The 27718-nt window shown below is 36.5% G+C and overlaps 1 protein-coding gene across 3 annotated transcripts in view; it reads right to left on the bottom strand.

The window, feature by feature from the left end:
* The window catches only part of LOC128663707 (cytosolic purine 5'-nucleotidase-like), a 326364-nt gene that overhangs the window by 124740 nt on the left and 173906 nt on the right, over positions 1 to 27718 (bottom strand). For all 3 annotated transcript variants that reach the window (XM_053718156.1, XM_053718154.1, XM_053718155.1), the window contains exons 6-7: positions 19775 to 19832; positions 10609 to 10702 (exon numbers count right to left, since the gene is read on the bottom strand). In XM_053718156.1, the coding sequence (XP_053574131.1) occupies positions 10609 to 10702; positions 19775 to 19832 (152 nt within the window). The remainder of the gene's footprint in view (positions 1 to 10608; positions 10703 to 19774; positions 19833 to 27718) is intronic.

Genomic DNA, 27718 nt, shown 5'->3' with positions numbered 1-27718 from the left:
TAGGATTTTTTTCTACCTTAATTCCGATTGGCTGATAGAATTCTATCCGGTTGGGTGAAGACTTCTCCCGGTAAGGTGATCTTCAAGGGGTTAGTGTTAGGTTTTTTTAATTCCGATTGGCTGATAGAATTCTATCCGGTTGGGTGAAGACTTCTCCCGGTAAGGTGATCTTCAAGGGGTTAGTGTTAGGTTTTTTTAAGGGGGGGATTGGGTGGGTTTTAGAGTAGAGTTGGTTGTGTGAGTGGTGGGTTTTAATGTTGGGGGGGGATTTGTAATTTTTTTTTACAGGTAAGAGAGCTGATTACTTTGGGGCAATGCCCCGCAAAGGGCCCTTTTAATGGCTATTTGTAATTTAGTGTAGGGTAGGGCTTTTTTATTTTTTGGGGGGGGTTATATTTTGTTAGGGAGATTAGATTAGGTGTAATTAGTTTAAAAATCTTGTAATTTGTTTATTATTTTCTGTAATTTAGTGTGTTTTTTGTACTTTAGATATAGTTTAGTTATATTGTAGCTAGCTTAGGGTTTATTTTACAGGTAAGTATTTAGTTTTAAATAGGAATAATTTAGTTAATTATAGTAATTTTATTTAGATTTCTTTTAATTATATTTAAGTTAGGGGGTGTTAGGTTTAGGGTTAGACTTAGGTTTAGGGGTTAATAACTTTAATATAGTGGCGGCGACGTGGGGGCGGCAGATTAGGGGTTAATAAACGTAGGTAGGTGGCATCGATGTTAGGGCCGGCAGATTAGGGGTTAATAATATTTAACTAATGTTTGCGAGGCGGGAGTGTGGTGGTTTAGGGGTTAATATGTTTATTATAGTGGCGGCGACATTGGGGGCAGCAGATTAGGGGTTAAGAGGTGTAGGTAGGTTGCGGCGACATTGGGGGAGGCAGAGTAGGGGTTAATAAATATAATGTAGGGTTCGGCGATGTTGGGGGCAGCAGATTAGGGGTTCATAAGTATAATGTAGGTGGCGGAGTGTTTCCGGAGCGGCAGATTAGGGGTTAATAATATAATGTAGGTTGCGGCGATGTCGGGGCGGCAGATTAGGGGTTAATAAGTATAAGATTAGGGGTGTTTAGACTCGGGGTTCATGTTAGGGTGTTAGGTGTAGACATAAATTGTATTTCCCCATAGGAATCAATGGGGCTGTGTTAAGGAGCTTTACACTGCTTTTTTGCAGGTGTTAGACATTTTTTCAGCCGGCTCCGTTGATTCCTATGGGGAAATCGTGCATGAGCACGTTACACCAGCTCACCGCTAACGTAAGCAGCACTGGTATTGGAGTGCGGTAAGCAGCAACATTTTCTTGTCTGGGTTGTAAAAACCCGTAATACCAGCGCTGTCTGTAAGTGAGCAGTGAGCATAAACTGCTCGTTAGCACCGCATAGCCTCTAACGCAAAACTCGTAATCTAGGTGAAAGTGTCTTAGTAAATGGAGTACATTTAGCAGAGGGGACTGTTACTGGTGGCGTTACTTAGAAGTCAGTCATGTATCATATTTATCAGATACATCAGCAAAGGACTACAGGGGAAAGTATGTTTGCAGATGATACAAAAATTTGTAAGTGACTAGGTGTTCTGGGGGGGGGGGTAGGATGGACAGAATAAGAGGTAATATACAACATTTGGAGGATTGGACAAATGACTGGGATCTAAAGTTTAACACTGCAAAGTTTAAAATTATGCATTTAGGAGAGAAAATCAAAACGTTAATAACAGACTCAATGATAGTTTTATGACCGTTACAAAATGTGGAACGGGACTTGGGAATTATTATTTCAGATGATTTCAAATTTAGAAAACAATGTGGTATTACAGGGAGCGAGGCCAGCAGAATGCTTGCTTGGATGTATTGCTCAAGGTATTTGCAGCAAAAATAATAAGGTTCTTATGCCACTTTACAGTTCATTAGTTAGGCCTCATCTTGAGTATTGTGTGCAGTTCTGGAGTCCATATCTTCAGAAGGATATAAACAATCTGGCATCTGTGCAAAGGAGGGCTACAAAAATGGTACAGGGTCTAAAAAAATAAAACGCACCAGGAGAGGTGCAATGACTTAAAGGGATATTGAACCCAAACATTTTCTTTCGTTATTCAGATAGAGAATACAATTTTCCAATTTACTTCTATTATCAAATTTGCTTTGTTCTCATGTTCTTCTTTGTTGAAGGGATACCTAGGTTGGTAGCGTGCACATGACAGAAGCACTACATGACAGGAAATAGCGCTGCCATCTAGTGCTCCTGCTAATGTATAACACTATGTCCCTTTAAATATGTATAGTTTAGCGAGGAGAAGGGAAAGAGGTGCTATGAAAGGAACTTTCAAGTATATTAAAGGGCTTAGTAAAGCTGAGGCAATGAGTATTTTTCATAAAAAGAAAAATTCAAGAACAAGGTGTCATGATCTCAATCTGAAGGGTAATATATTCAGGAGTCTTTTGCTGATGCACTTCTTTACAAATAGGAGGATTGATTCATGGAATAAACTTCCACAAGAAGTTGTAATGACGCTAGTGAAAGTCAATCCTAGCAATGAAGGCAATGCGTCTTGAGAACATTTTTGAAGAACCCTGCTGTAAAGTAGTGAAATTCTTGTTTGAAGGAAATCTCACAAAGGGCCAATAATAATAATATAATATATAATAATAATATATATATATATATAAACACACACACACATATATATACACATATGCACACACACACACATATATATACACATACACACACACACACACATATATATACACATATACACACACACATATATATACACATATACACACACACACACATATATATATACACATACACACACACACACACATATATATACACATATACACACACACATATATATACACATATACACACACACACACATATATATATACACATACACACACACACACGTGTATGTATGTGTTTGTATATAGAAACATAGATTTTGAAGGCAGATAAGAACCGTAGGCCCAGCAAGTCTGCCCAATATTTCATGAAAGTATAAACTCATCTAGTACGTAGGATAGCCTTATGCTTATCCCAGGCATTCTTTAAAGTGAAAGTCAATCCTAGCGTTTTACAAACACTAGGATTGACTGTTGAAACAAATAAAGGGGTCTTTAATTGATGAAGTATAAGAAACTTCATGTAGTAAGCTCCTTTTATTTGTTTCAATCGGTCGCCATTCTTAGCTGCTACAGCAGCCCACGGCTAAAATATTTTTTTGCTAAGAGGTGAAAACGTAACCTCTTAGCAAAATATTTTTTTAGCCGTGGGCTGCTGTAGCAGCTAAGAACGGCGACCGATTGAAACAAATAAAGGAGCTTACTTTGTGAGCCGTGCTTTCAGAAAGGAAAAAAAGAGGAGTGCACAGTATGTCAGTCTATTTGCCGTACAATATCTCTCTCAAATCAGCTACCTGAGAAACTGAGGACCAGAGAATACTGTCCGAAGTACCATACTCCGGAGAGGCACTTAGGCTCAAGCTACAACAACTTTGGAAGTTTCCACAAGATAAAGACCATACACAAGTTCGCAGGGAAGGACCCCAGGACAACCCGTTCCCAAGACCACAACTCTGAGGCACTCCAACCCGCCAAGTCAAGAAGGGACGGCTAATACTCCTTACATGATCATTCATTACCTCATATGATTGAGGTATTTTCCGGTAAGGAGACATCCATCCATTTATTATACTTTTTATTTGACTCCTGCACCAACGTGGAACATATTCAAGAATGTTTTGAACTATTTCTATATATTTCTTAGATTTGCTATTTGACTGTATTTGGTTGCGCTGAATTACCAAGATTTGTTCTCTTTTTTCTATATTTTACCTACTGGGCTAGGGGTACACTCAATCATTGGTTCATGCTGCACAATACTACCAGTCACATCTAACTAGATATCTCCATACACAGATCTTTATACACCCTTTGATCCCAGATATCTATCTAGAGTTAAGCTTATGATAGGATCTTATTGAGCGCTGGTCACTTCTTTTGTATGTATATATATATATATATATATATATATATATATATATATATATATATATATATATATATATATATATATATAAATAAATAAATATATATATATATATATATATATATATATATATATATATATATATATATATATATATATATATAAATAATTTGAGATGTTATCATCCAATCTATTATTGGCCCTTTGTGAGATTTCCTTCAAACAAGAGTTTCACTACTTTACAGCAGGGTTCTTCAAAAATTTTCTCAAGACGCATTGCCATGATACCACCCTATTTTTATGCTTGGTCTGAAATTTTTTGAAGTAATATACAAGATAGATGCACTTTTTGGCAAAGTGACTAAAATGTGTGCGCACTTTATTCCTAATTGTAATCAAACTTACAGTGTTGTAAAAGGTAATAACGCACACATACTCATACAACACAAACACCACACACAACACACACAAACACCACACACACACTCATACAACACACACACAAACACCACACACACTCTCATACAACACACCACACTCTCATACAACACACACACAAACACCACACACACTCTCATACAACATACCACACTCTCATAAAACACACACAAACACCACACACAGAGGCCTATTTATCAGAGCGTCAACTGAAAATACGCTGGAATTCTGTGTCATAATTGTCGCGAGATTGATCAGCCGTAATTATCAAAGTGTCAAGATCGGCAAATGTTGAAATTTGTGATGTAACAATCTGACTCAAATCGATGCGAGTTGAAAATCTGCAAAATCGAGCGGATTCGTGTTCATTCGCCCTCCTATTCGACACTATTTGAAGCTCTCACGAAGTTATCAACATTTCTACAGTTACACTTGCATTTTTTCCGACTCATCGTACCTGGTTTTCAATCCGCCACCCTTTGAGTCGCGGATGCCATAGAACTTAATGGGAGTCGGAAAACACAGAAAGCTTATGTTCGATGCTGCAAGAGAAGAAGTATACTACATAATAAAAGTAAATTAGAAACTTTATTAAAATTGTATACCCTTTTCAAATCAAACAATATTATTGCTCCACATTTGGTTCACTAGTAGATATAGGGATAAAAATTAAAAATACATGACTACTTATGGATTATGTTACATCTTTATCTCTCATTACAAATCAAGGGGACAATATTATTTCTACATATGTGGTGCAAAGTTTTGCCCCAAACTATAATAGATAGAGATACAAATGAAATAAATACACAACATGTTTAAGCCATGTAATACAAGTCCCACTCACCACTTTGTGCCATATTTGACGCAACACTTTTCGCACCAATTATGACGCAAACTCCTAAATAACCCACAGACTAGTGAATTTTTCCAACACTTTTGATTGGAATATGCATAATCACATGATTTATAACATCAGCCAATCTGATTCAATTACACATTATAAACTATCACTAACAAATCAAATTGCTCGATACTTGGGTCCTTGATCACTCTTCAGAACTTGTAAGTGCCATTTGTTACATTGTGTATTATACTTTGAAAGTATGTATATGTGAAATTAGTATTAAAGATAAACATTGATGCTGACATTAGGACACACAGTGTAATATTTTAGACAAGGATTTTTAAATTCGAATTAATGTTTAATTCAATAGAAGGGATAGCCAACCTAACTTTAAACTGTCATGAATCAGATACAGCAGAAATTAAAATCACCTCTTTACTGGCATGCTATTTTCAGTGTATTTCTTCCTTCTCTTGAATTTCTTTTTCAGTAAGAAATGTCATTTTATATGCTAGCCTATTTTATAGCACCTGTGAAGGGGTGTTTTTTAAAAATAGATTTCAATCAGGAGGGGTTAGACACGTGCAGAGAGAAACCTGGCCCAGCTCTTAAAGGGACAGGAAACCCCAAAATATTATTTCATGATTTGGACAGAACATACAATTTTAAACAACTTTCCCATTCACTTTTATTATTAAATGTGTGCAGGCACTAATTAGCAGCTAGCGCCCACTAGTGCAACTTACATTTTTAATTTCCTATCCCTTTAAAATATCCATAGATTGCAAATAAACACATATGATACTCTGATTACATGTTAAATTTGCAATTAATACTGCTCAGAATAATAATACATTTACAATATATACATATAGTGGTATAAATAAACACAGAGATATGACAGACAACATTGTTTAGAACAAAAAAAGGAACTCCGGGACATGTAAATATGTTAGCAAAAGATTTCCGACATAACACACACACACATACAGGGAGTGCAGAATTATTAGGCAAGTTGTATTTTTGAGGATTAATTTTATTATTGAACAACAACCATGTTCTCAATGAACCCAAAAAACTCATTAATATCAAAGCTGAATATTTTTGGAAGTAGTTTTTAGTTTGTTTTTAGTTTTAGCTATTTTAGGGGGATATCTGTGTATGCAGGTGACTATTACTGTGCATAATTATTAGGCAACTTAACAAAAAACAAATATATACCCATTTCAATTATTTATTTTTACCAGTGAAACCAATATAACATCTCAACATTCACAAATATACATTTCTGACATTCAAAAACAAAACAAAAACAAATCAGTGACCAATATAGCCACCTTTCTTTGCAAGGACACTCAAAAGCCTGCCATCCATGGATTCTGTCAGTGTTTTGATCTGTTCACCATCAACATTGCGTGCAGCAGCAACCACAGCCTCCCAGACACTGTTCAGAGAGGTGTACTGTTTTCCCTCCTTGTAAATCTCACATTTTATGATGGACCACAGGTTCTCAATGGGGTTCAGATCAGGTGAACAAGGAGGCCATGTCATTAGATTTTCTTCTTTTATACCCTTTCTTGCCAGCCACGCTGTGGAGTACTTGGACGCGTGTGATGGAGCATTGTCCTGCATGAAAATCATGTTTTTCTTGAAGGATGCAGACTTCTTCCTGTACCACTGCTTGAAGAAGGTGTCTTCCAGAAACTGGCAGTAGGACTGGGAGTTGAGCTTGACTCCATCCTCAACCCGAAAAGGCCCCACAAGCTCATCTTTGATGATACCAGCCCAAACCAGTACTCCACCTCCACCTTGCTGGCGTCTGAGTCGGACTGGAGCTCTCTGCCCTTTACCAATCCAGCCACGGGCCCATCCATCTGGCCCATCAAGACTCACTCTCATTTCATCAGTCCATAAAACCTTAGAAAAATCAGTCTTGAGATATTTCTTGGCCCAGTCTTGACGTTTCAGCTTGTGTGTCTTGTTCAGTGGTGGTCGTCTTTCAGCCTCTTACCTTGGCCATGTCTCTGAGTATTGCACACCTTGTGCTTTTGGGCACTCCAGTGATGTTGCAGCTCTGAAATATGGCCAAACTGGTGGCAAGTGGCATCTTGGCAGCTGCACGCTTGACTTTTCTCAGTTCATGGGCAGTTATTTTGCGCCTTGGTTTTTCCACACGCTTCTTGCGACCCTGTTGACTATTTTGAATGAAACGCTTGATTGTTCGATGATCACGCTTCAGAAGCTTTGCAATTTTAAGAGTGCTGCATCCCTCTGCAAGATATCTCACTATTTTTGACTTTTCTGAGCCTGTCAAGTCCTTCTTTTGACCCATTTTGCCAAAGGAAAGGAAGTTGCCTAATAATTATGCACACCTGATATAGGGTGTTGATGTCATTAGACCACACCCCTTCTCATTACAGAGATGCACATCACCTAATATGCTTAATTGGTAGTAGGCGTTCAAGCCTATACAGCTTGGAATAAGACAACATGCATAAAGAGGATGATGTGGTCAAAATACTCATTTGCCTAATAATTCTGCACTCCCTGTATATATATATATATGTGTGTGTGTGTGTGTGTGTGTGTGTGTGTGTATATATACTAAAATATGTATGTCCAATATTAAAAAGAATAATTCACTCTCCACTTTGCACCAAATATGTCACTATTTGCTATATTTGCAATTAGTCCTGCTCAGAAAAATAATACATTTACACTATATACAATAATGTGCTAAAGAGAAATGTGCTTGTTCGTGGACAGTAATGAAATGGTATAAATAAAGTTGGGAAAAACCCGAATAGCCGCAACATCGATGACTGTTAGTTAACACCAGTCCGATGCTCTTCGCACCGTACTTGACGCGCGTGTTTTTGACGGCTTTTTTGATAAATAATGAGATTGTATTCAGATCCGCGACCGTGATGTTTGGTGAGCGTATTGACGCCTGCGAATGCAACATAGTTGACACTTTGATAAATAGCCCCACACTATCATACAACACACACACCACACACACACACTCTCATAGAACACATACACACACACAAACACCACACACACTCTCATACAACACACACACAAACACCACACATACTCTCATACAACACACACACACTCATACAACACACACACACAAACACACACACACTCTCATAAACACACCACACTCTCATACAACACACACACAAACAACACACACACAAACGCCACACATTCTCATAAAACACATGCACACACCACACACACAAGTCCGACCCAGTAAGCATGGTGTTGTGACCCAGTAATGGGACCCGACATGTGATTTGAAGAGCCCTGATTTAAAACATTTCACATCCAATTTTGATTTGTCTTGTAGATACCTTTACAACATATCTTTAGATAATCTGCTCTTAAAGAGTGCAATTTTAAAACACTTTCCAATTTACTTTATTCTGTTGGTATCCTTTGTTATAAAGTATATCTAGACAGGTTCAAGTGCATGCACATGTTCTGAGAAACATATGGCAACAATGTTTCTAACAATATTATATATTGTTGCAGACACTGCTACCATTAAGTGCCCACGGTTATGCTCTTCAACAAAGTACATTTGACAATAGAAGTAAGTTGAAACGTCTGCATGCTTAAATTAAATCATAACATTTTAATTCTGACTTTTATGTTCCTTTAACTAAACATAAGTGCCTGACATAGATGTAAAATAAATACTTTATTAAATATTTTTAAATATATTTGTGACTGAGTTGATCACAGGTGAAGGTGACACATGAAAAAAAGTATTTTATACTATTGGGTTGAAGTTGATAAGCAACATACTCTGAGGTGATCATTTTCTTCAAAAACTACCAATTTGCTGAACAGTAAAATGAAATCGGAGTAGGGTTACAGTTAACACGTGACAAGTTATTAATGCACTAAAACAAAATAAGTTTGTAAATCTAGTGAAAAAACAGAAGCTAACATCAGTTTACAACAAATTATTAATACTTTGTGCCTCAAAATAAACATTTAAAGAGACATGAAACTTTCATGATTCAGGCAGAACATATATTTTTTTAAACAATGTTCCACTTTACTTCTACTATCAATTTTGCTTCATTTTCTTGGTATCCTTTATTGAAGGAGCAGCAATACACTACTGGGAGTTAGCTGAACACATTGGTAAGCCAATGATAAGAGGTATATATGGGCAGCCACCAATCAACAACTAACTCCCAGCTCCTGAGCCTACCCAGGTATGCTTTAAAATAAAGGATGCCAAGAGAAGCAAATTAGATCATAGAAGTAAAACGGAAAGTTATTTAAAACTAAATGCTTTATCTGAATCATAAAATATTTTTTTGTAGGGTTTCACGTCCCTTTAAACTTGGTCATAGTTTATATTATTCCCTCTATGTTTTGCCTTGTTCCCCAGTATTTGCATTTCATATCACTATGGGACATTACAGTATATCAGGGGCATATGTGTTTTATAAAAAAGTTGAGGATGTTGAAATTCAATGATTCATTTCATTGTGCTTTTGTCATACTCATTATTTTGAAGTTTGAAAAGTAAATGATTATAAAAATATATTTATAGCTAAATATTAAAGTTGGCCAATAATACTAAAATGAGTTGATATTTTAAAGGTAGTTACATACTTGGCAAATTTATGCACAGATCAGGTTCGTAACTATAGGGATCTCAAAGGTCTCGATTGACACCAGGCCTACACATCTAGGGGACTTATCAGGCCCTGCAATCAGTATTAGTTTTGCTACAAGGGGCCCACTGAGGTATAGTCTCCGTCTGCATCATGCCTGGCCCTCAATACAAAAGAGGGCTTACGGTGTAAGAAAAGTGTATGGATTTGCCTTTACAAATATGGTGGTGCTTCTATGATATCCATTACATTGTGGCCGTACAGAAAATCCTGCCATATTTGTACAGTAAGGTTGTGCAAATGAGGACTAACCAAGAGGGAAGGGCGACTCACAATTACAATAAGTCAGCTCCTGTGTGTCTGCTGGTTCAGCTTCTATTGATTTTAAACAGCCAGAAAGGGCACAGTTTATTTGCGTATGACTTTAATAAGCCATACTCTCAAGTTTGTTTGTTTTGCATAATCCTAAACGTTCTCACTGAAACCTCCCAAGCTGAGTGGTGTCTTCTCATTGAAGGGCTGTGAGACCTCTCACTCCTAGTCTTAGTTAAGGAGGTATGGACGGGCTGGTCTCTACTCTTATCATAGCTATGTTATGCTTCTTCTCACGTACGTTTGTCAGCTATTACAGTGAGATAATGTGTGGGGCTTCCCCTGCTTTCTTATGACCTCACCGAGTCATGCACGTAGTCCATAGCATCTCGCACATCCTGATACATGCTACGAAAGGACATAAACAGGTTCCCATGGCGATAGCCAGTCTCACAGCTATGGAGATATAAGGAATGACGAGTCTGTGTTAGTGGAGATATCACATTGTAACAAAGCACAAACAATGTAAGTTCATACAGTTCAGCCTATAAATTGTACTTAAAAGAATTTACCCTTTCACTAAATATGACAAAGTAAATAGTTTTTAATGCTGAAGATAATAATAATAATATAATAATATATAATAATTTCAACTACGCACAAGTCTTCACATTTTATTTTATAATAATTTTACATATTCTCTTATATCTTTTTTCCATACATCCCTTTGCAAATCATTCTACAGCTATATATAACCATATACAGTATGTTGTCATACTTTCTTATATAATAGGGGGCGCCCTAAATGATAACAATATATCAAACCTAGTGAGGTGTATAGTGAACAATAGATCAATTAAATTAATACTTTAAATCAATAGTTGTACTAAATATCACACATAAATAAAAACAATAGGTAATGCTTCAATAATTCCAAATATACAAATAAAAAGTCTCTGAGGAGTGGAAATAGAGGGTGATCTTTAGGCAGCAATCTGTAGAGAACCCGGCCTGGATCCTATAGGGATGATCTACAATAAAGAAAGAGACAGATGCGCCACATGGCCCAATATTGTTTGTTCAACACAATAATTATGGTCTAGTCGTGCTAGTATCAACTCACAATTTGAAATGCACTTCAGTTAGTGCAAAAGAAGCAGTCTGGGATCAATCACAGTCACCCAGCAGACCGACCTCTAGGGTAGATAGGATTAATCTGTAGTGGAAATATAAAGAGACACAGGGGTGCCTATATGGCCTAGTACAGTTTGGTCCCAAGATATATTACTATATTTAAGTAATATACTCACAATTGGTAAAGCATCTCCAGTGATGCAAATCAGGCAGGATGGGATCAATACAGTCACCCAACAGACTATGACAGGGTTCCCACAGGAAGCAAACAGCAAAGGTCCCAATGAAGGCCAAGGTTTGGTCCAAATAATGCACAAGAGCAAGTGTTTTTATAAAAAAAGTAATATTTACTATATAAAAACAAGTAAAAATAAGCGACGCGTTTCTCAGCACACAGGCTGTTTCATCAGGCTTACAACATATAACTAAAACACTTGCTACTTATAGCCAACATATGTATCAGCTTTAATTGGACACACCTGTTAGGGGGGTGGCATGAAGAAATTTCTTTTTAGACTACCCTATCAACATTCACTATAGTGGATGACAAGTGCAACTCCCATTATAGATCATAACATTGTAATGGATGATGTGTACCAACAATAGTGTTTGTTTGTTTGTTTAATTCCCCCATTATGTATTCTCATATATGTTTATCCATCCAAAGGATCAATAATCCTGTTAGGCACCACTGACTAGTGAACTCATATGCGTGATATAGTTGTACAAATTCCCCGTATTAATGGCTCTGCAGTATTAGAGATGCATTAGCTTACTAGAAGTTAGTATTAATATATACTTGCCTTACTTGAGGTTAATATTGTTATATCGTGTGGCGATGTGTCGATAGAAAGTAAACTTTCATATTGGCATTTCCTACGGCGTTCTCTACTTGTTACTGCGCATGCGTGTGATGTCATCTGTCAGTCCCTGTCTTACAGATGCGCATGCGTGTATCCCCTAAGTATCGTAGCGATATTCTGATGCTAATCAATTTGTTTAGAGAGGTTCTGATACTAAAAGTATATCATGGTGTGCTGGGATAGTTATTAGGATATACCACTATATTATTTAGATCACAAACTTTCCTGTAAATAGAGTTAGGGCAATATCCCATTACGGTTGTAGATATTATCTTCCTCGTCACAGACTAACTATCTATGTTCTTAATCTGAAGTTACCTTTTCCTCAACATAAGTGTAATAGTGATAACTGTGTGATGATGAATAAAACGGTGACAATTTGATAAACTACTAATCTATGTTGTATTATCGGAACTAATTATCAACAGAAGCTATAGATATTCATAAGGCATAAGATAATCTATCAGTGTAGTCTCCTAACCAATTTTCCGTGAACTAAATGTAATGTGTCTAATGTATAGATTGATTGGGATAAATGTATATAATATGTCTATCTAAAGTGTCATATGTGTTGTTAAATGTAAACTATATTAACATCAGCCCAGTCATAATAGTAACATCTCCCAATAAGGACTTATGTTCGTGCGTGTCTATTTATATGGGAATATATATATATTACATTATCATCAAACTAAATGAACAAGTGCAATATTGTAGTGATCTGTGGGAAACGCAAGTATGACTAATGACATTCATTAAGATAGAGGTATAGATGACAGAGAACCCGTTATTGGCTAAATTAAAGCCCCATAAAGTGTATATTGTGACTATTGGTGCGACAAATATTTATATGTAGTATAATCTACATATGTACACCCTAATTATGTGTAGATAAATTCTAGATGATTTATAAGTGTATACGTGACTGTGTGTATATGTGACTAATATTATGATACATAATATAATTATTATAATAAAAGTATAAATATATATATGCAATAGAGGATTGTGTTAGTGTGTTATATACCAAATCCAATTGATGGTATACTAATAGAAGCACCATTAGTGTCAAAAGCCTATCATATCCTTTGTGTGTATTTTATAAAGGTGTATGTGAAGGTAGAAGGGTATGTGTGATATATGGAGAAATGAGTAAAAATATATAAAGACTTGCATCATTAAGATAGAGATATGGATATATAATTTACATCATTAGGATAGAGGTATAGATATATAACCCTATTTTCGTGGTGACAGACAGTGGTAAGATAATATATCTGTGTACCTAACCTAAGAGCCCTCAGATCACTCATTAAACCAATATAATGAGTGCTGAAGAGGAAAGCAGAAATTAGATAAGTATAGCCAATCAGATGTCAAAAGCGGCTAAATCCACACATTCATTGAGACCGTCTGGTACCAGGGTGTGAAGTTTATGTATCCAGTAGGTCTCCCTACGACGCAAGTTAAGGAAGGCATTGTTACTGTTTAGAGATATTTGCTCAATAGGTAGTATTGACAGCGTTTTCGTGCTTCCTTTATGTGCAAAGGCACAATGCCTTGACAGACTATGTTTGAGGTAATTCCTCTTAATGTTGTAAGTGTGTTCACTCCAACGTTTCTTTATAGCACGACTAGTGCGTCCTACATATTGGGCTCCACATGAACAGTTCACTAAATAGATCACATAGGTCGACTCACAAGATAACCTCTTGCTGATTTTAAACTCTTCTCCTGTTTGATTAGAGGAGAAAGTATTGGTACCTCTTTTTATGACTCTGCACATATTACATTTACTCTTCAAACATTTGTACACTCCAGTTGGGGGAACAAAATTGCCCAGAAAGGTCCTTTTTTGGCATGGTCTATGATCAGAACAAATGACCCTATCCCTTACAATTTTGCTAGGGGCCAGTCTGTTCTTAAGAGTCGGCGCTCTTCTATATACAATCCTTGGTTTAGATGGAATTAGTTTTTTAAGGTGTGGATCATCGCTAATAATGGGCCAATGTTTTAATATGATTTTTTGGATCTCACGATAGTTACTATTAAATCCAGTAATGAATAATGGTGTTTTATTGTAATTTTCAATTGTTTGTTCTTTTTTAGTCTTTTTTTGGGTCTTATCAGATGTTAAATAAGTGTTCCTGTCATCCTGTAGGGCTCTAAAATATCCTTTTTGGATCAAGTCCAAAGGATATCCCTTTTCCAAAAATCTATCCTTCAAAACTAAAGATTGTTTCTTATAACTTTCGATAGTACTACAATTGCGTCTTATTCGCCTAAACTGTCCGTAGGGCACATTTTTCTTCCAGCTAATATAGTGGTTACTGTTGAAATTTAAGAAACTATTACAATCAACTTTTTTGAAAAAAGTTTCAGATATAATTGTCCCACTCGTAGATAGATTTCAGCCTCTCAATTCTGATAATATCCAATCTCCCATTAATCCTAAAACCTCTTACACTAATGAACAGAATAGGACTCCTTTTTTAGAGATGGGCCCAGACCATCAGTTTAGTTTGATGATAATGTAATATATATATATTCCCATATAAATAGACACGCACGAACATAAGTCCTTATTGGGAGATGTTACTATTATGACTGGGCTGATGTTAATATAGTTTACATTTAACAACACATATGACACTTTAGATAGACATATTATATACATTTATCCCAATCAATCTATACATTAGACACATTACATTTAGTTCACGGAAAATTGGTTAGGAGACTACACTGATAGATTATCTTATGCCTTATGAATATCTATAGCTTCTGTTGATAATTAGTTCCGATAATACAACATAGATTAGTAGTTTATCAAATTGTCACCGTTTTATTCATCATCACACAGTTATCACTATTACACTTATGTTGAGGAAAAGGTAACTTCAGATTAAGAACATAGATAGTTAGTCTGTGACGAGGAAGATAATATCTACAACCGTAATGGGATATTGCCCTAACTCTATTTACAGGAAAGTTTGTGATCTAAATAATATAGTGGTATATCCTAATAACTATCCCAGCACACCATGATATACTTTTAGTATCAGAACCTCTCTAAACAAATTGATTAGCATCAGAATATCGCTACGATACTTAGGGGATACACGCATGCGCATCTGTAAGACAGGGACTGACAGATGACATCACACGCATGCGCAGTAACAAGTAGAGAACGCCGTAGGAAATGCCAATATGAAAGTTTACTTTCTATCGACACATCGCCACACGATATAACAATATTAACCTCAAGTAAGGCAAGTATATATTAATACTAACTTCTAGTAAGCTAATGCATCTCTAATACTGCAGAGCCATTAATACGGGGAATTTGTACAACTATATCACGCATATGAGTTCACTAGTCAGTGGTGCCTAACAGGATTATTGATCCTTTGGATGGATAAACATATATGAGAATACATAATGGGGGAATTAAACAAACAAACAAACACTATTGTTGGTACACATCATCCATTACAATGTTATGATCTATAATGGGAGTTACACTTGTCATCCACTATAGTGAATGTTGATAGGGTAGTCTAAAAAGAAATTTCTTCATGCCACCCCCCTAACAGGTGTGTCCAATTAAAGCTGATACATATGTTGGCTATAAGTAGCAAGTGTTTTAGTTATATGTTGTAAGCCTGATGAAACAGCCTGTGTGCTGAGAAACGCGTCGCTTATTTTTACTTGTTTTTATATAGTAAATATTACTTTTTTTATAAAAACACTTGCTCTTGTGCATTATTTGGACCAAACCTTGGCCTTCATTGGGACCTTTGCTGTTTGCTTCCTGTGGGAACCCTGTCATAGTCTGTTGGGTGACTGTATTGATCCCATCCTGCCTGATTTGCATCACTGGAGATGCTTTACCAATTGTGAGTATATTACTTAAATATAGTAATATATCTTGGGACCAAACTGTACTAGGCCATATAGGCACCCCTGTGTCTCTTTATATTTCCACTACAGATTAATCCTATCTACCCTAGAGGTCGGTCTGCTGGGTGACTGTGATTGATCCCAGACTGCTTCTTTTGCACTAACTGAAGTGCATTTCAAATTGTGAGTTGATACTAGCACGACTAGACCATAATTATTGTGTTGAACAAACAATATTGGGCCATGTGGCGCATCTGTCTCTTTCTTTAATGTTGTCATACTGTTCTATATAACATTTTACTGTATATATTCTTATAATGCTATAAAGCCTATTACTCCTGTGCAACCTACAATTGCTGCTGTTATACATTTAACTTTCTCCTATATTTCCTCATATTCTTTCATAGATTCTCTCCCTGGGCCTGATATTCAAAAGCTCTCCACTCAAGCGAGATGATCTAAGACAGTGGTTCTCAACCAAAGTGACCTCAAGGCCCGGTAAATTTTAGCTGGACATGTCTAGGGCCCGGTAGATAGATATTATATATATATATATATATATATATATACACATATATATATATATATATACACATATATATATATATATATATATATATATATATAGTAAGCAGCAGGGATTTGCCCTATCAGTAACTAAGCAGTTCAGTGTGGGTTTAGAGGGGGCCCTGGAGTGTGGGGGGTCCTGCCGAGGGTCTGTCGCTGTGAGGGCCATGGAGTGTGAGGTCTGGCCCTGGAGGTTGGGGGCCCTTTCTTTGGCCCTTAATGTTGGGGGTCCTGGCTCTGGAGGTTGATGGACTGTTGGGATTAGGGCAGGGAGGATACCATGTTAATTTGCATAAATTTGAATACATTTGGGTCAGTGTGAGACAGTTTTCCTGGGGCCTTGATTGGTCTCAGTCTGCCCCTGGTGTGCAGTGGGGTAAGAGTGTGCAGTGGGGGCATGACAGGTCAGGGCCCACCAGCAGGGCTATCTCGGCCCGGTACTGGGCCACGGCCCGGCTGTTGAGAAACCAGGATCTAAGAAACCTCTTTGGAATGGAGAGGTGCCTAAAAAAAATTTTAGAAACGCAAATTTTAATTTGAAAGTTATTTATCTTACTATACAGTGTTTTTTTATGTGAAGGAGAGACACCTACATTACAACATAAGGTCTAAAAAAATCCAAAAGATTTTGCATGATCTCTCTCCATGCTGGTGAGCTTTGAATATAAGACGAAACGATCGTCTGGGGTTGTCATGTTCCTTGTTCAGAGGAGAATTGCCTGGTATTTCGGGGCTGGACTGACCTTACTTGGCAGGATCAGACTGATATACTTAAAGAAAGTTTTCTTCTGTGAAAAGCACACTGGTCTAAAAGAGGCTGCTTCCGGGTGGTAAATCGCCATAGAACAAGCCACTGAGCTGTTGTTCGTTCCTGGTAGAGCGCTTCTCTCTTTGTATGCAAATTGAATATAAGGCCCCCTATGACTCTTCATCCCAAAATATTGTTCCAAAACTCCCCATCATCCTATAATAACTAGTAGCATTTCTCTTTATTCAAAATATCCTCTTCCTTTGTCTACTTAGGGCCAGATTACAAGTGGAGTGCAATATTATGCTTAGGTGAGCATGAAATTTGCGCTCCACTTAGTAATACCATCGCACATAAATGTGCACTGGTATTACAAGTACAGCACAATGTGAACATGACCTCACGAGAGCGCGCTTCCATAGGCTCTAATGGGAGCCTCGTTTTCATGCCGGCAGGCACGGCAAACAACCTAACGCAGTGCAGGGGGCAATGAATGCAGCATTGGGCAGCAATAAATAAATATATTTGTGTATGCTTACATACATATATATTTGTGTGTTTATATGTTTATATATACACATATATATATTGTACATTCACAAAATGCACTCACTCCTGTAACGTTTGTTAAGTTGCCCAGGTGACTCCTCAATATTCAAACATAAATATAGCCGAAACGTGGACCTGTATGGGATTTAATTCATGTAAATAAAGGAATTTGTTGATATAAAGATCCGTGAGTGCCCTCCTGTTTACCTGAATTTATATATATATATATATCAGTGGTGTATTTATGTTTTGTGCTGCCCTAGGCACTAAAAATTTTGCTGCCCCACCCCAAGGTTTTACTTCGTCAGACACAATACTGAAAGCCAATAGAACTAAAGGGAATCGCCAGATACATCATTTATAGGTTCAGAGTTACCTCTAAACTGTAAGCTCCATGGGCATTTTCTTATTATACCCCCTAGAATGTAAGCTCCTTGGGCAAACTCTCTCATTATATACCTGTATAATACTTCTAAAATAACTGTAAGCTTCTTATAAATATAGCCACAAAAAGTGCTGCCCCCCTCCAATCTGCTGCCCTAGGCAAGTGCCTTGTTTGCCTAGGCCAAAATACACCCCTGAGATATATATATATATATATATATATATATATATACACACACACACACATACATATATACTATAGAAAAAACACAGTCCCCCCTTGACATCAATGAAAAGGCACTTTAGGTGCCATTTTTTTTTCTAACACCCCATATCCCCTCACTTTAACCCGTTATTACTACTTTGTGCATTTTTTAAAAAAAAAAGCTCATATTTATATTTTATTTTAATGTACTGTCCTTTTTTTGCCTATTCGTGGGTGCACATTAAGATAGCGCTCCACTTGTAATCTGGCCCTTAATGGTTATTTTGACCGCACATGCCTTGCTTAACAGATAAATTGCAGGTAGCACTAAAATGCTTGGAATTTCCCCTACAATAGCACCAAGTGGCCCATAAGCACAGATACGTGACAGCCATATAAATTTAGCGCGTTTCTTATATCAAGTATGTGTTTGTCATTATATACAAATTTAGAAAAGTCCATAAAACATGCATATATTCAATCCATAATAACCAATACTATTGCTACTTAGACTTGGAAAATCTATCCCTAAAAAAGTCACCTATCAATTTAAGGACATTAGGCTAAAAATATAATATAATATAATATAATATAATATAAATAATTATCTAGGAAGGTTTCCACACAACCTTGTTTATACAGTCTCCTTTATTTCCTGTTTATATTAGTCACTAATCGTCCTCAGCGGTAGAGAGATACGGTGGAAAACTTAAGTTCACACATGGTGGTGCCCATTACTTTATAAAAACTTGAGTACTTTATAGAGACATAGGGGTCAATTTACTAAGTGTCGGGGGCGGACATGATTCACTGTCGGCATTTAACATTGTGAAATGCTTGTACGATGCCGCCCCTGCACATTTGCGGCCAATCAGCCGCTAGTAGGGGGTGTCAATCATCCCGCTCGGTGGCGGTCAAGATAAGGACCTGCTTCTTAACGTATGTTTCTGGCGGGCAGCATCCACTGCTTATTAAATCTCCCTCTAAGCCTTTACACTTATTTCTTCAATATTTAACAAATATTATAATTGTAAAAAAACTACCTATTATTCTCAGGCTAATCTTTGCTTTTAAAACATAATTATGTCTAGCATGCATTTACTTTTGTAATATTCCTTAACCTGCTGATATAATATACAATTTACATCAAAATAACAATCCAAATCTCTACTTACTTAACATATCGAGGGCAGTTTGTAAAGAAATCCACTAAACAAGCGTAGAGATAGGTTTCTGTAGAGAATAAAAATAAGTAGTAGTGTGTTTTAAATTAATAATATTTAATCAATAATTATACACTATTATTAAAAGGAGGACAACATTTTGAAACCCATATTAACAGTCATTCAGTAACTTCACCAACATTTTATGTACAGCTATATAAGGTTTATTTTATTGTTATTGTCAAAGGCTACAAAAAGAATAAATTAAAATAATACAATTTTAATTATAGAAAACTACAAAAATTATGAATGTTAAAATTACATTTAAAATTCAAAATAACAATTAAAATAATAATAAAAATGGATAAAAAAAAATATATTTTAAAGTATCTATTTTATAACAATTTCAATTTTTAAATAAAATATATACTATTTGGAAAGAGGGACCTTTATCACTCATCAATTTCACAGCGACTCTATTATGTTCTCAAGACAAAGTCAAGTTAATACAATGGGGGGTAGTTATCAACGTGTCTACTTTACCTGCCTTCGCCGGTTCAATACGCCCGCCTAAGCTTGCCTACCATCGCCACCGCGGACCTGCAAAATTTTGCCAAAGTTATCAAAAAAGCTGTCAAAAAGCCGCGCACCAAGTACGGGGCGATGAGCAGCGGACTGTGAGAGTTATCACTCATCCGATCTCGCTGCTCTTCGGCTTTTTGACAGCTTTCTTGCTAGCCTGTCACTAAGTACCCACACTAAACTACACTGTTCTACCCTCTATACCGGCGCCCCCGGAGCCCCCCGCAACTCAATAAAGTTATTAACCCCTAAACCGACGCTCCTAGACCCTGCCGCAACTCTTATAAATGTATTAACCCCTAAACCGCCGCTCCCGGACACCGCCGCCACCTACATTATACCTAGTAACCCCTATCCTGCCCCCCTATACCGCCGCCCTCTATAATAAAGTTATTAACCCCTATCCTGCTGATCCCGGACCTCGCCGCAACTAAATAAATAGTTTAACCCCTAAACCGCCGCTCCCGGACCCCGTCGCAACCTATATTAAACTTATTAACCCCTATCCTGCCCCCCCTACACCGTCGCCATCTATAATAAATTTATTAACCCCTATCCTGCCCCCCACTACACCGCCACCACTGTAATAAAATTATTAACCCCTAAACCTAATTCTAACACTAACCATAACACCCCCCTAACTTAAATATTAATTAAATAAATCTAAATAATATTTCTATTATTAACTAAATTAATCCTATTTAAAACTAAATACTTACCTGTAAAATAAACCCTAATATAGCTACAATATAAATTATAATTATATTGTAGCTATCTTAGGATTTATTTTTATTTTACAGGTAACTTTCAATTTATTTTAACTAGGTACAATAGCTATTAAATAGTTATTAACTATTTAATAGCTACCTAGCTAAAATAAAGAGAAATTTACCTGTAAAATAAAAACTAACCTAAGTTACAATTACACCTAACACTACACTATCAATAAATAAATTATTCCTATTTAAAACTAAATACTTACCTGTAAAATAAACCCTAAGATAGCTACAATGTAATTAATAATTACATTGTAGCTATTTTAGGATTTATATTTATTTTACAGGTAACTTTGTATTTATTTTAGCTAGTTAGAATAGTTATTCAATAGTTATTAACTATTTAATAACTACCTAGCTAAAAGAAATACAAAATTACATGTAAAATAAATCCTAACCTAAGTTACAATTAAACCTAACACTACACTATCATTAAATTAATTAAATAAATTAACTACAAATAACTACAATTAAATACAATTACATAAACTAGCTAAAGTACAAAAAATAAAAAAAGCTAAGATACAAAAAATAAAAAAAATAAGTTACAAACATTTAAAAAATATTACAACAATTTTAAGCTACTTACACCTAATCTAAGCCCCCTAATAAAATAACAAAGCCCCCCAAAATAAAAAAATGCCCTACCTTATTCTAAATTAAAAAAGTTCAAAGCTCTTTTACCTTACCAGCCCTTAAAAGGGCCTTTTGCGGGGCATGCCCCAAAGAATTCTGCTCTTTTGCCTGTAAAAGAAAAATACAACCCCCCCAACATTAAAACCCACCACCCACATACCCCTACTCTAACCCAAACCCCCCTTAAATAAACCTAACACTACCCCCCTGAAGATCATCCTACCTTGAGTCGTCAACAGCCAGCCGACCCACCGATGGAACCGAAGAGGAGATCCGGAGAGGCAGAAGTGATCCTCCAAGGGGCGCTGAAGAAGTCTTCCATCCGATGAAGTCATCATCCAGGCGGCGCTGAAGAAGTCTTCAATCCGGGCGATGTCATCTTCCAAGCGGCGCTGAAGAAGTCTTCCATCCGGGCGATGTCATCTTCCAAGCGGCATCTTCAATCTTCTTTCTTCAGGATCCATCTTCATCCCGCCGACGCGGAACATCCTTCTTCCCCGATGGACTAACAACGAATGAAGGCTCCTTTAAGGGACGTCATCCAAGATGGCGTCCCTTCAATGCCGATTGGCTGATAGGATTCTATCAGCCAATCGGAATTAAGGTAGGAACAGCCAATAGAACAGCCAATAGAATGCGAGCTCAATCTGATTGGCTGATTGGATCAGCCAATCGGATTGAACTTCAATCTGATTGGCTGATTCAATCAGCCAATCAGATTTTTCCTACCTTAATTCCGATTGGCTGATAGAATCCTATCAGCCAATCGGAATTGAAGGGACGCCATCTTGGATGACGTCCCTTAAAGGAGCCTTCATTCGTCGTTAGTCCGTTGGGGAAGAAGGATGTTCTGCGTCGGCGGGATGAAGATGGATCCTGAAGAAAGAAGATTGAAGACAACGCTTGGAAGATGACATCGCCCGGATGGAAGACTTCTTCAGCGCCGCCTGGATGATGACTTCATCGGATGGAAGACTTCTTCAGCGCCCCTTGGAGGATCACTTCTGCCGCTCCGGATCTCCTCTTCGGTTCCATCGGTGGGTCGGCTGGCTGTTGACGACTCAAGGTAGGATGATCTTCAGGGGGGTAGTGTTAGGTTTATTTAAGGGGGGTTTGGGTTAGATTAGGGGTATGTGGGTGGTGGGTTTTAATGTGGGGGGGTTGTATTTTTCTTTTACAGGCAAAATAGCTGTTTTCTTTGGGGCATGCCCCGCAAAAGGCCCTTTTAAGGGCTGGTAAGGTAAAAGAGCTTTGAACTTTTTAAATTTAGAATAGGGTAGGGCATTTTTTTATTTTGGGGGGCTTTGTTATTTTATTAGGGGGCTTAGATTAGGGGTAAGTAGCTTAAAATTGTTGTAATATTTTTTAAATATTTGTAACTTATTTTTTTTATTTTTTGTAACTTAGCTTTTTTTATTTTTTGCACTTTAGTTAGTTTATGTAATTGTATTTAATTGTAGTTATTTGTAGTTAATTTATTTAATTAATTTAATGATAGTGTAGTGTTAGGTTTAATTGTAACTTAGGTTAGGATTTATTTTACAGGTAATTTTGTATTTCTTTTAGCTAGGTAGTTATTAAATAGTTAATAACTATTTAATAACTATTCTAACTAGCTAAAATAAATACAAAGTTACCTGTAAAATAAATATAAATCCTAAAATAGCTACAATGTAATTATTAGTTATATTGTAGCTATCTTAGGGTTTATTTTACAGGTAAGTATTTAGTTTTAAATAGGAATAATTTATTAAAGTATAGTGTAGTGTTAGGTGTAATTGTAACTTAGGTTAGGATTTATTTTACAGGTAAATTTCTCTTTATTTTAGCTAGGTAGCTATTAAATAGTTAATAACTATTTAATAGCTATTGTACCTAGTTAAAATAAATTGAAATTTGCCTGTAAAATAAAAATAAATCCTAAAATAGCTACAATATAATTATTAGTAATATTGTAGCTATATTAGGGTTTATTTTAAAGTTAAGTATTTAGTTTTAAATAGGATTAATTTATTTAATAAATAAATATTATTTAGATTTATTTAATTAATATTTAAGTTAGGGGGGTGTTAGGGTTAGGGTTAGACTTAGGTTTAGGGGTTAATAATTTTATTACAGTGGTGGCGGTGTAGGGGGGCAGGATAGGGGTTAATAAATGTATTATAGGTGTAGGGGGGGCAGATTAGGGGTTAATAAGTTTAATATAGGTTGCAGCGGGGTCCGGGAGCGGTGGTTTAGGGGTTAAACTATTTATTTCGTTGCGGCGAGGTCCGGGATCGGCAGGATAGGGGTTAATAACTTTATTATAGGTGGCGACGGTATGGGGGGGCAGGATAGGGGTTAATAGGTATCATGTAGGTGGCGGCGGGGTCTGGGAGCGGTGGTTTAGGGGTTAATATATATATATTATAGTTGCAGCGGGGACCGGGAGCGGCGGTTTAGGGGTTAACATGTTTATTATAGTGGCGGCGGGGTCAGGGAGCGGCGGTTTAGGGGGTAATAAATGTATTTAGTTGCGGCGGTGTAGGGGGGACAGATTAGGTGTGTTTAGACTCGGGGTACATGTTAGGGTGTTAGGTGTAGACATCTCCCATAGGAATTAATGGGATGTCTGGCAGCAGCGAACATGAACTTTCGCTATGGTCAGACTCCCATTGATTCCTATGGGATCCGCCACCTCCAGGGCAGCGGATTGAAAACCAGGTACGCTGGGCCGGAAAAGTGCCGAGCGTACCTGCTAGTTTTTTTATAACTAGCTAAAGTAGTCAGATTGTGCCGAACTTGCGTTCGGAACATCTGGAGTGACGTAAGAATCGATCTGTGTCGGACTGAGTCCGGCAGATCGAAGCTTACGTCACAAAATTCTACTTTTGCCGGTCTCTAGCCTTTGATAACTAAGGCGAATCAGCCTCGCCACAAATACGCTGCGGAATTCCAGCGTATTTGAGGTTGACGGCTTGATAACTATCCCCCAGTGATTGCTATGTTTTGAGAAGCAGAAATTTTACTTACATCTAAATAAATTATTTTTTTTTACTTTAAATATTTTTTTTATAAAATTTTAAAGTGAGTTTACAAAAAAAAAAATAAAGGGAAAAATAAAAACAGTAGTTCATAAAGAAGAAAATATAAATAGCTTGCAAACAAACAGCACTACAATAGCACTAGGCTAGTTTTACAGAGATGTCAGAGATAACTATATTCCAAGTAGTGTACTGTATACCTACTAATGGAATGTTAACAAAATATTTAAGTAAAGAGCTTTAAACAAGGAGGGACCACCCCCTTAAGACCCAGATCACCATAAAGAAAAAAAAAATTAAAAAGAAGATAGCTTTCACCCAAAGAAAAAAAAAAGCGGATGTGGGATGAGAAGATTATGGCTATATTGCATTTTTCTTCTATCCCAGTAACACACAAACATCCTAACAAGTCTAAATTAAATTTGATTCAGATAAAACATGTGATTCAGAAAAAGTAAAATTTCAGAAACTTTTAATTAACTTTTAAATTAAGTTCTATTATCACATTGTTTTTCCTTTGTTCTCTTGGTATCCTTTGTTGTAAAGAATATGTACATATCTTCAGCATCAGCTATGCACTATTGGTATCTGGTTGGTGATTGGTGGCTAAAAGCATTTGTCTCTTTTCGTTTGTGCACCAGATGTGTTCAGCTAGCTCCTAGTAGTGAATTTCTATTCTGGGACTGACTTTAACTATGTATTTAATCCCTTTGCAGGGGTTAAACACAAAGCTGTCAATCTAAATCATTCCAATTTTTTCTTATTATGTTGGAAAAATTGAATTTTTTTCTTCTTAAACAAAGTGATCACAATCTTTGTATAAAACACATCCAACATAGTTAATATCTCCATTTTACCATAATGGCACTCGGAACTGTTGAACTCTCAAATGGGTTTAAGGGTTTAATGAGTCTGTGGTCACTTGGATAGAGTGGTCTTTATTATAAGTGTTAAACAATATGAATTTATATATGGGCATGATAAGTATACTGGCCATGTTTGATCAATTATGTTTTTCAAACTTTTAATAATTTAAAGTTATTTATTTATTTATTTTATTTAATTAATAAAACCTTGTTTTCCATTTTGGAGAGCTTTTCATCTAAAGTCGAGTGCAGGATATTAATTTATAAAAAGAAAGTGGCTGCAGCTTATCTCATTTTCCAAACTGTAAAACCCCTAAGGCCTCAATCACAATCTATCAGAGATTTGCTCCCAAATAGGCTTTTTGCCATTTAACTTAATTGGTTGGCAAGTGTCTTGATGGATCGCAATGCCATATCATTTTCAACCGAAAAGCTCCGAAAAGGACTTTTTCGTGTGTTAAGTACCAATTTTTAAAATAGAAACTAGGAGGTCTGCCAAAACTGATTGATACAATAGCACATTCACACCTCTTAAGGTTACAGTAAAAGAATATTCATGTAACACATTTATTCAATCTGTAAAGAAAATATTTATTTACATTTGTGACTTTAACCCATTGTCATCACAATACATCCTCAACTTTAATTGGCCATATGCTTCTTGGTATGATGGGTATACTTTGATAGTCACTTCAGGACACAACATCTATAAATAGCTACATTTTATTTTTCTTTCATGTAATTGGCAAGAGTCCATGAGCTAGTGACGTATGGGATATACAATCCTACCAGGAGGGGCAAAGTTTCCCAAACCTCAAAATGCCTATAAATACACACCTCACCACACCCACAATTCAGTTTCAGTTTTACAAACTTTGCTCCTATGGAGGTGGTGAAGTAAGTTTGTGCTAAGATATCTACGTTGATATGCGCGTCTCAGCATTTTGAGGTTCTCTGTTATCGGTCGTAGAGATTCATCTCCTACCTCCCTTTTCAGATTGACGATATACTCTCATATTCCATTACCTCTACTGATAACTGTTTCAGTACTGGTTTTGCTATCTGCTTGGGTTTAAAGGCTTTACAGGCTCCTCCATTTGAGCCTATGCATTTTTTGGACATTTAAATACTTTTTTGGAAAGTGTTGTTTCTTTTAGCCATCTCTTCTGTTAGAAGAGTTTCTGAATTATTTGCTCTCTTGTGAATCTCCTTTCTGATTTTTCATCAGGATAAGGCAGTTTTGCGGACTTCATTTAAATTCTTATCTAAGGTTGTGAATTCTAACAACATTAATAGAGAAATTGTTGTCCTTTCCTTGTGTCCTAATCCTAAGAATTCTTTGGAGAGATCTTTACATTCTTTGGATGTGGTGAGAGCTCTGAAATATTATGTTGAAGCTACTAAAGTTTCAGGAAGACTTGTAGTCTATTTGTTATCCTTTCTGGTTCCAAGAAAGGTCAGAAGGCTTCTGCCGTTTCTTTGGCATCGATGTTAAAGGGACAGTCTAGGCCAAAATAAACTTTCATGATTCAAATAGAGCATGTAATTTTAAACAATTTTCCAATTTACTTTTATCACCAATTTTGCTTTGTTCTCTTGGTATTCTTAGTTGAAAGCTTAACCTAGGAGGTTCATATGCTAATTTCTTAGACCTTGAAGCCCACCTCTTTCAGATTGCATTTTAACAGTTTTTCACCACTAGAGGGTGTTAGTTCACATATTTCATATAGATAACACTGTGCTCGTGCATGTGAAGTAATCTGGGAGCAGGCACTGATTGGCTAGACTGCAAGTCTGTCAAAAGAACTGAAAAAGGGGCAGTTTGCAGAGGCTTAGATACAAGATAATCACATAGGTTAAAAGTTTATTATTATAACTGTGTTGGTTATGCAAAACTGGGAAATGGGTAATAAAGGAATTATCTATCTTTTAAAATAATAAAAATTCTGGTGTAGACTGTCCCTTTAAAGCTTTTGACTCATCATACTTATTTGGAATCAGGTCAGGCCCGCCTCAGAGAATTACAGCTCATTCTACTAGGTCAGTCTCCACTTTGTGGGCTTTTTTAGAATG

This window comes from Bombina bombina, chromosome 6 (assembly GCF_027579735.1).
Source record: "Bombina bombina isolate aBomBom1 chromosome 6, aBomBom1.pri, whole genome shotgun sequence".
NCBI lineage: Eukaryota > Metazoa > Chordata > Amphibia > Anura > Bombinatoridae > Bombina > Bombina bombina.
The sequence above is the reverse complement of the archived record's forward strand: the minus strand, read 5'-3'. Positions and strand labels throughout refer to the sequence as shown.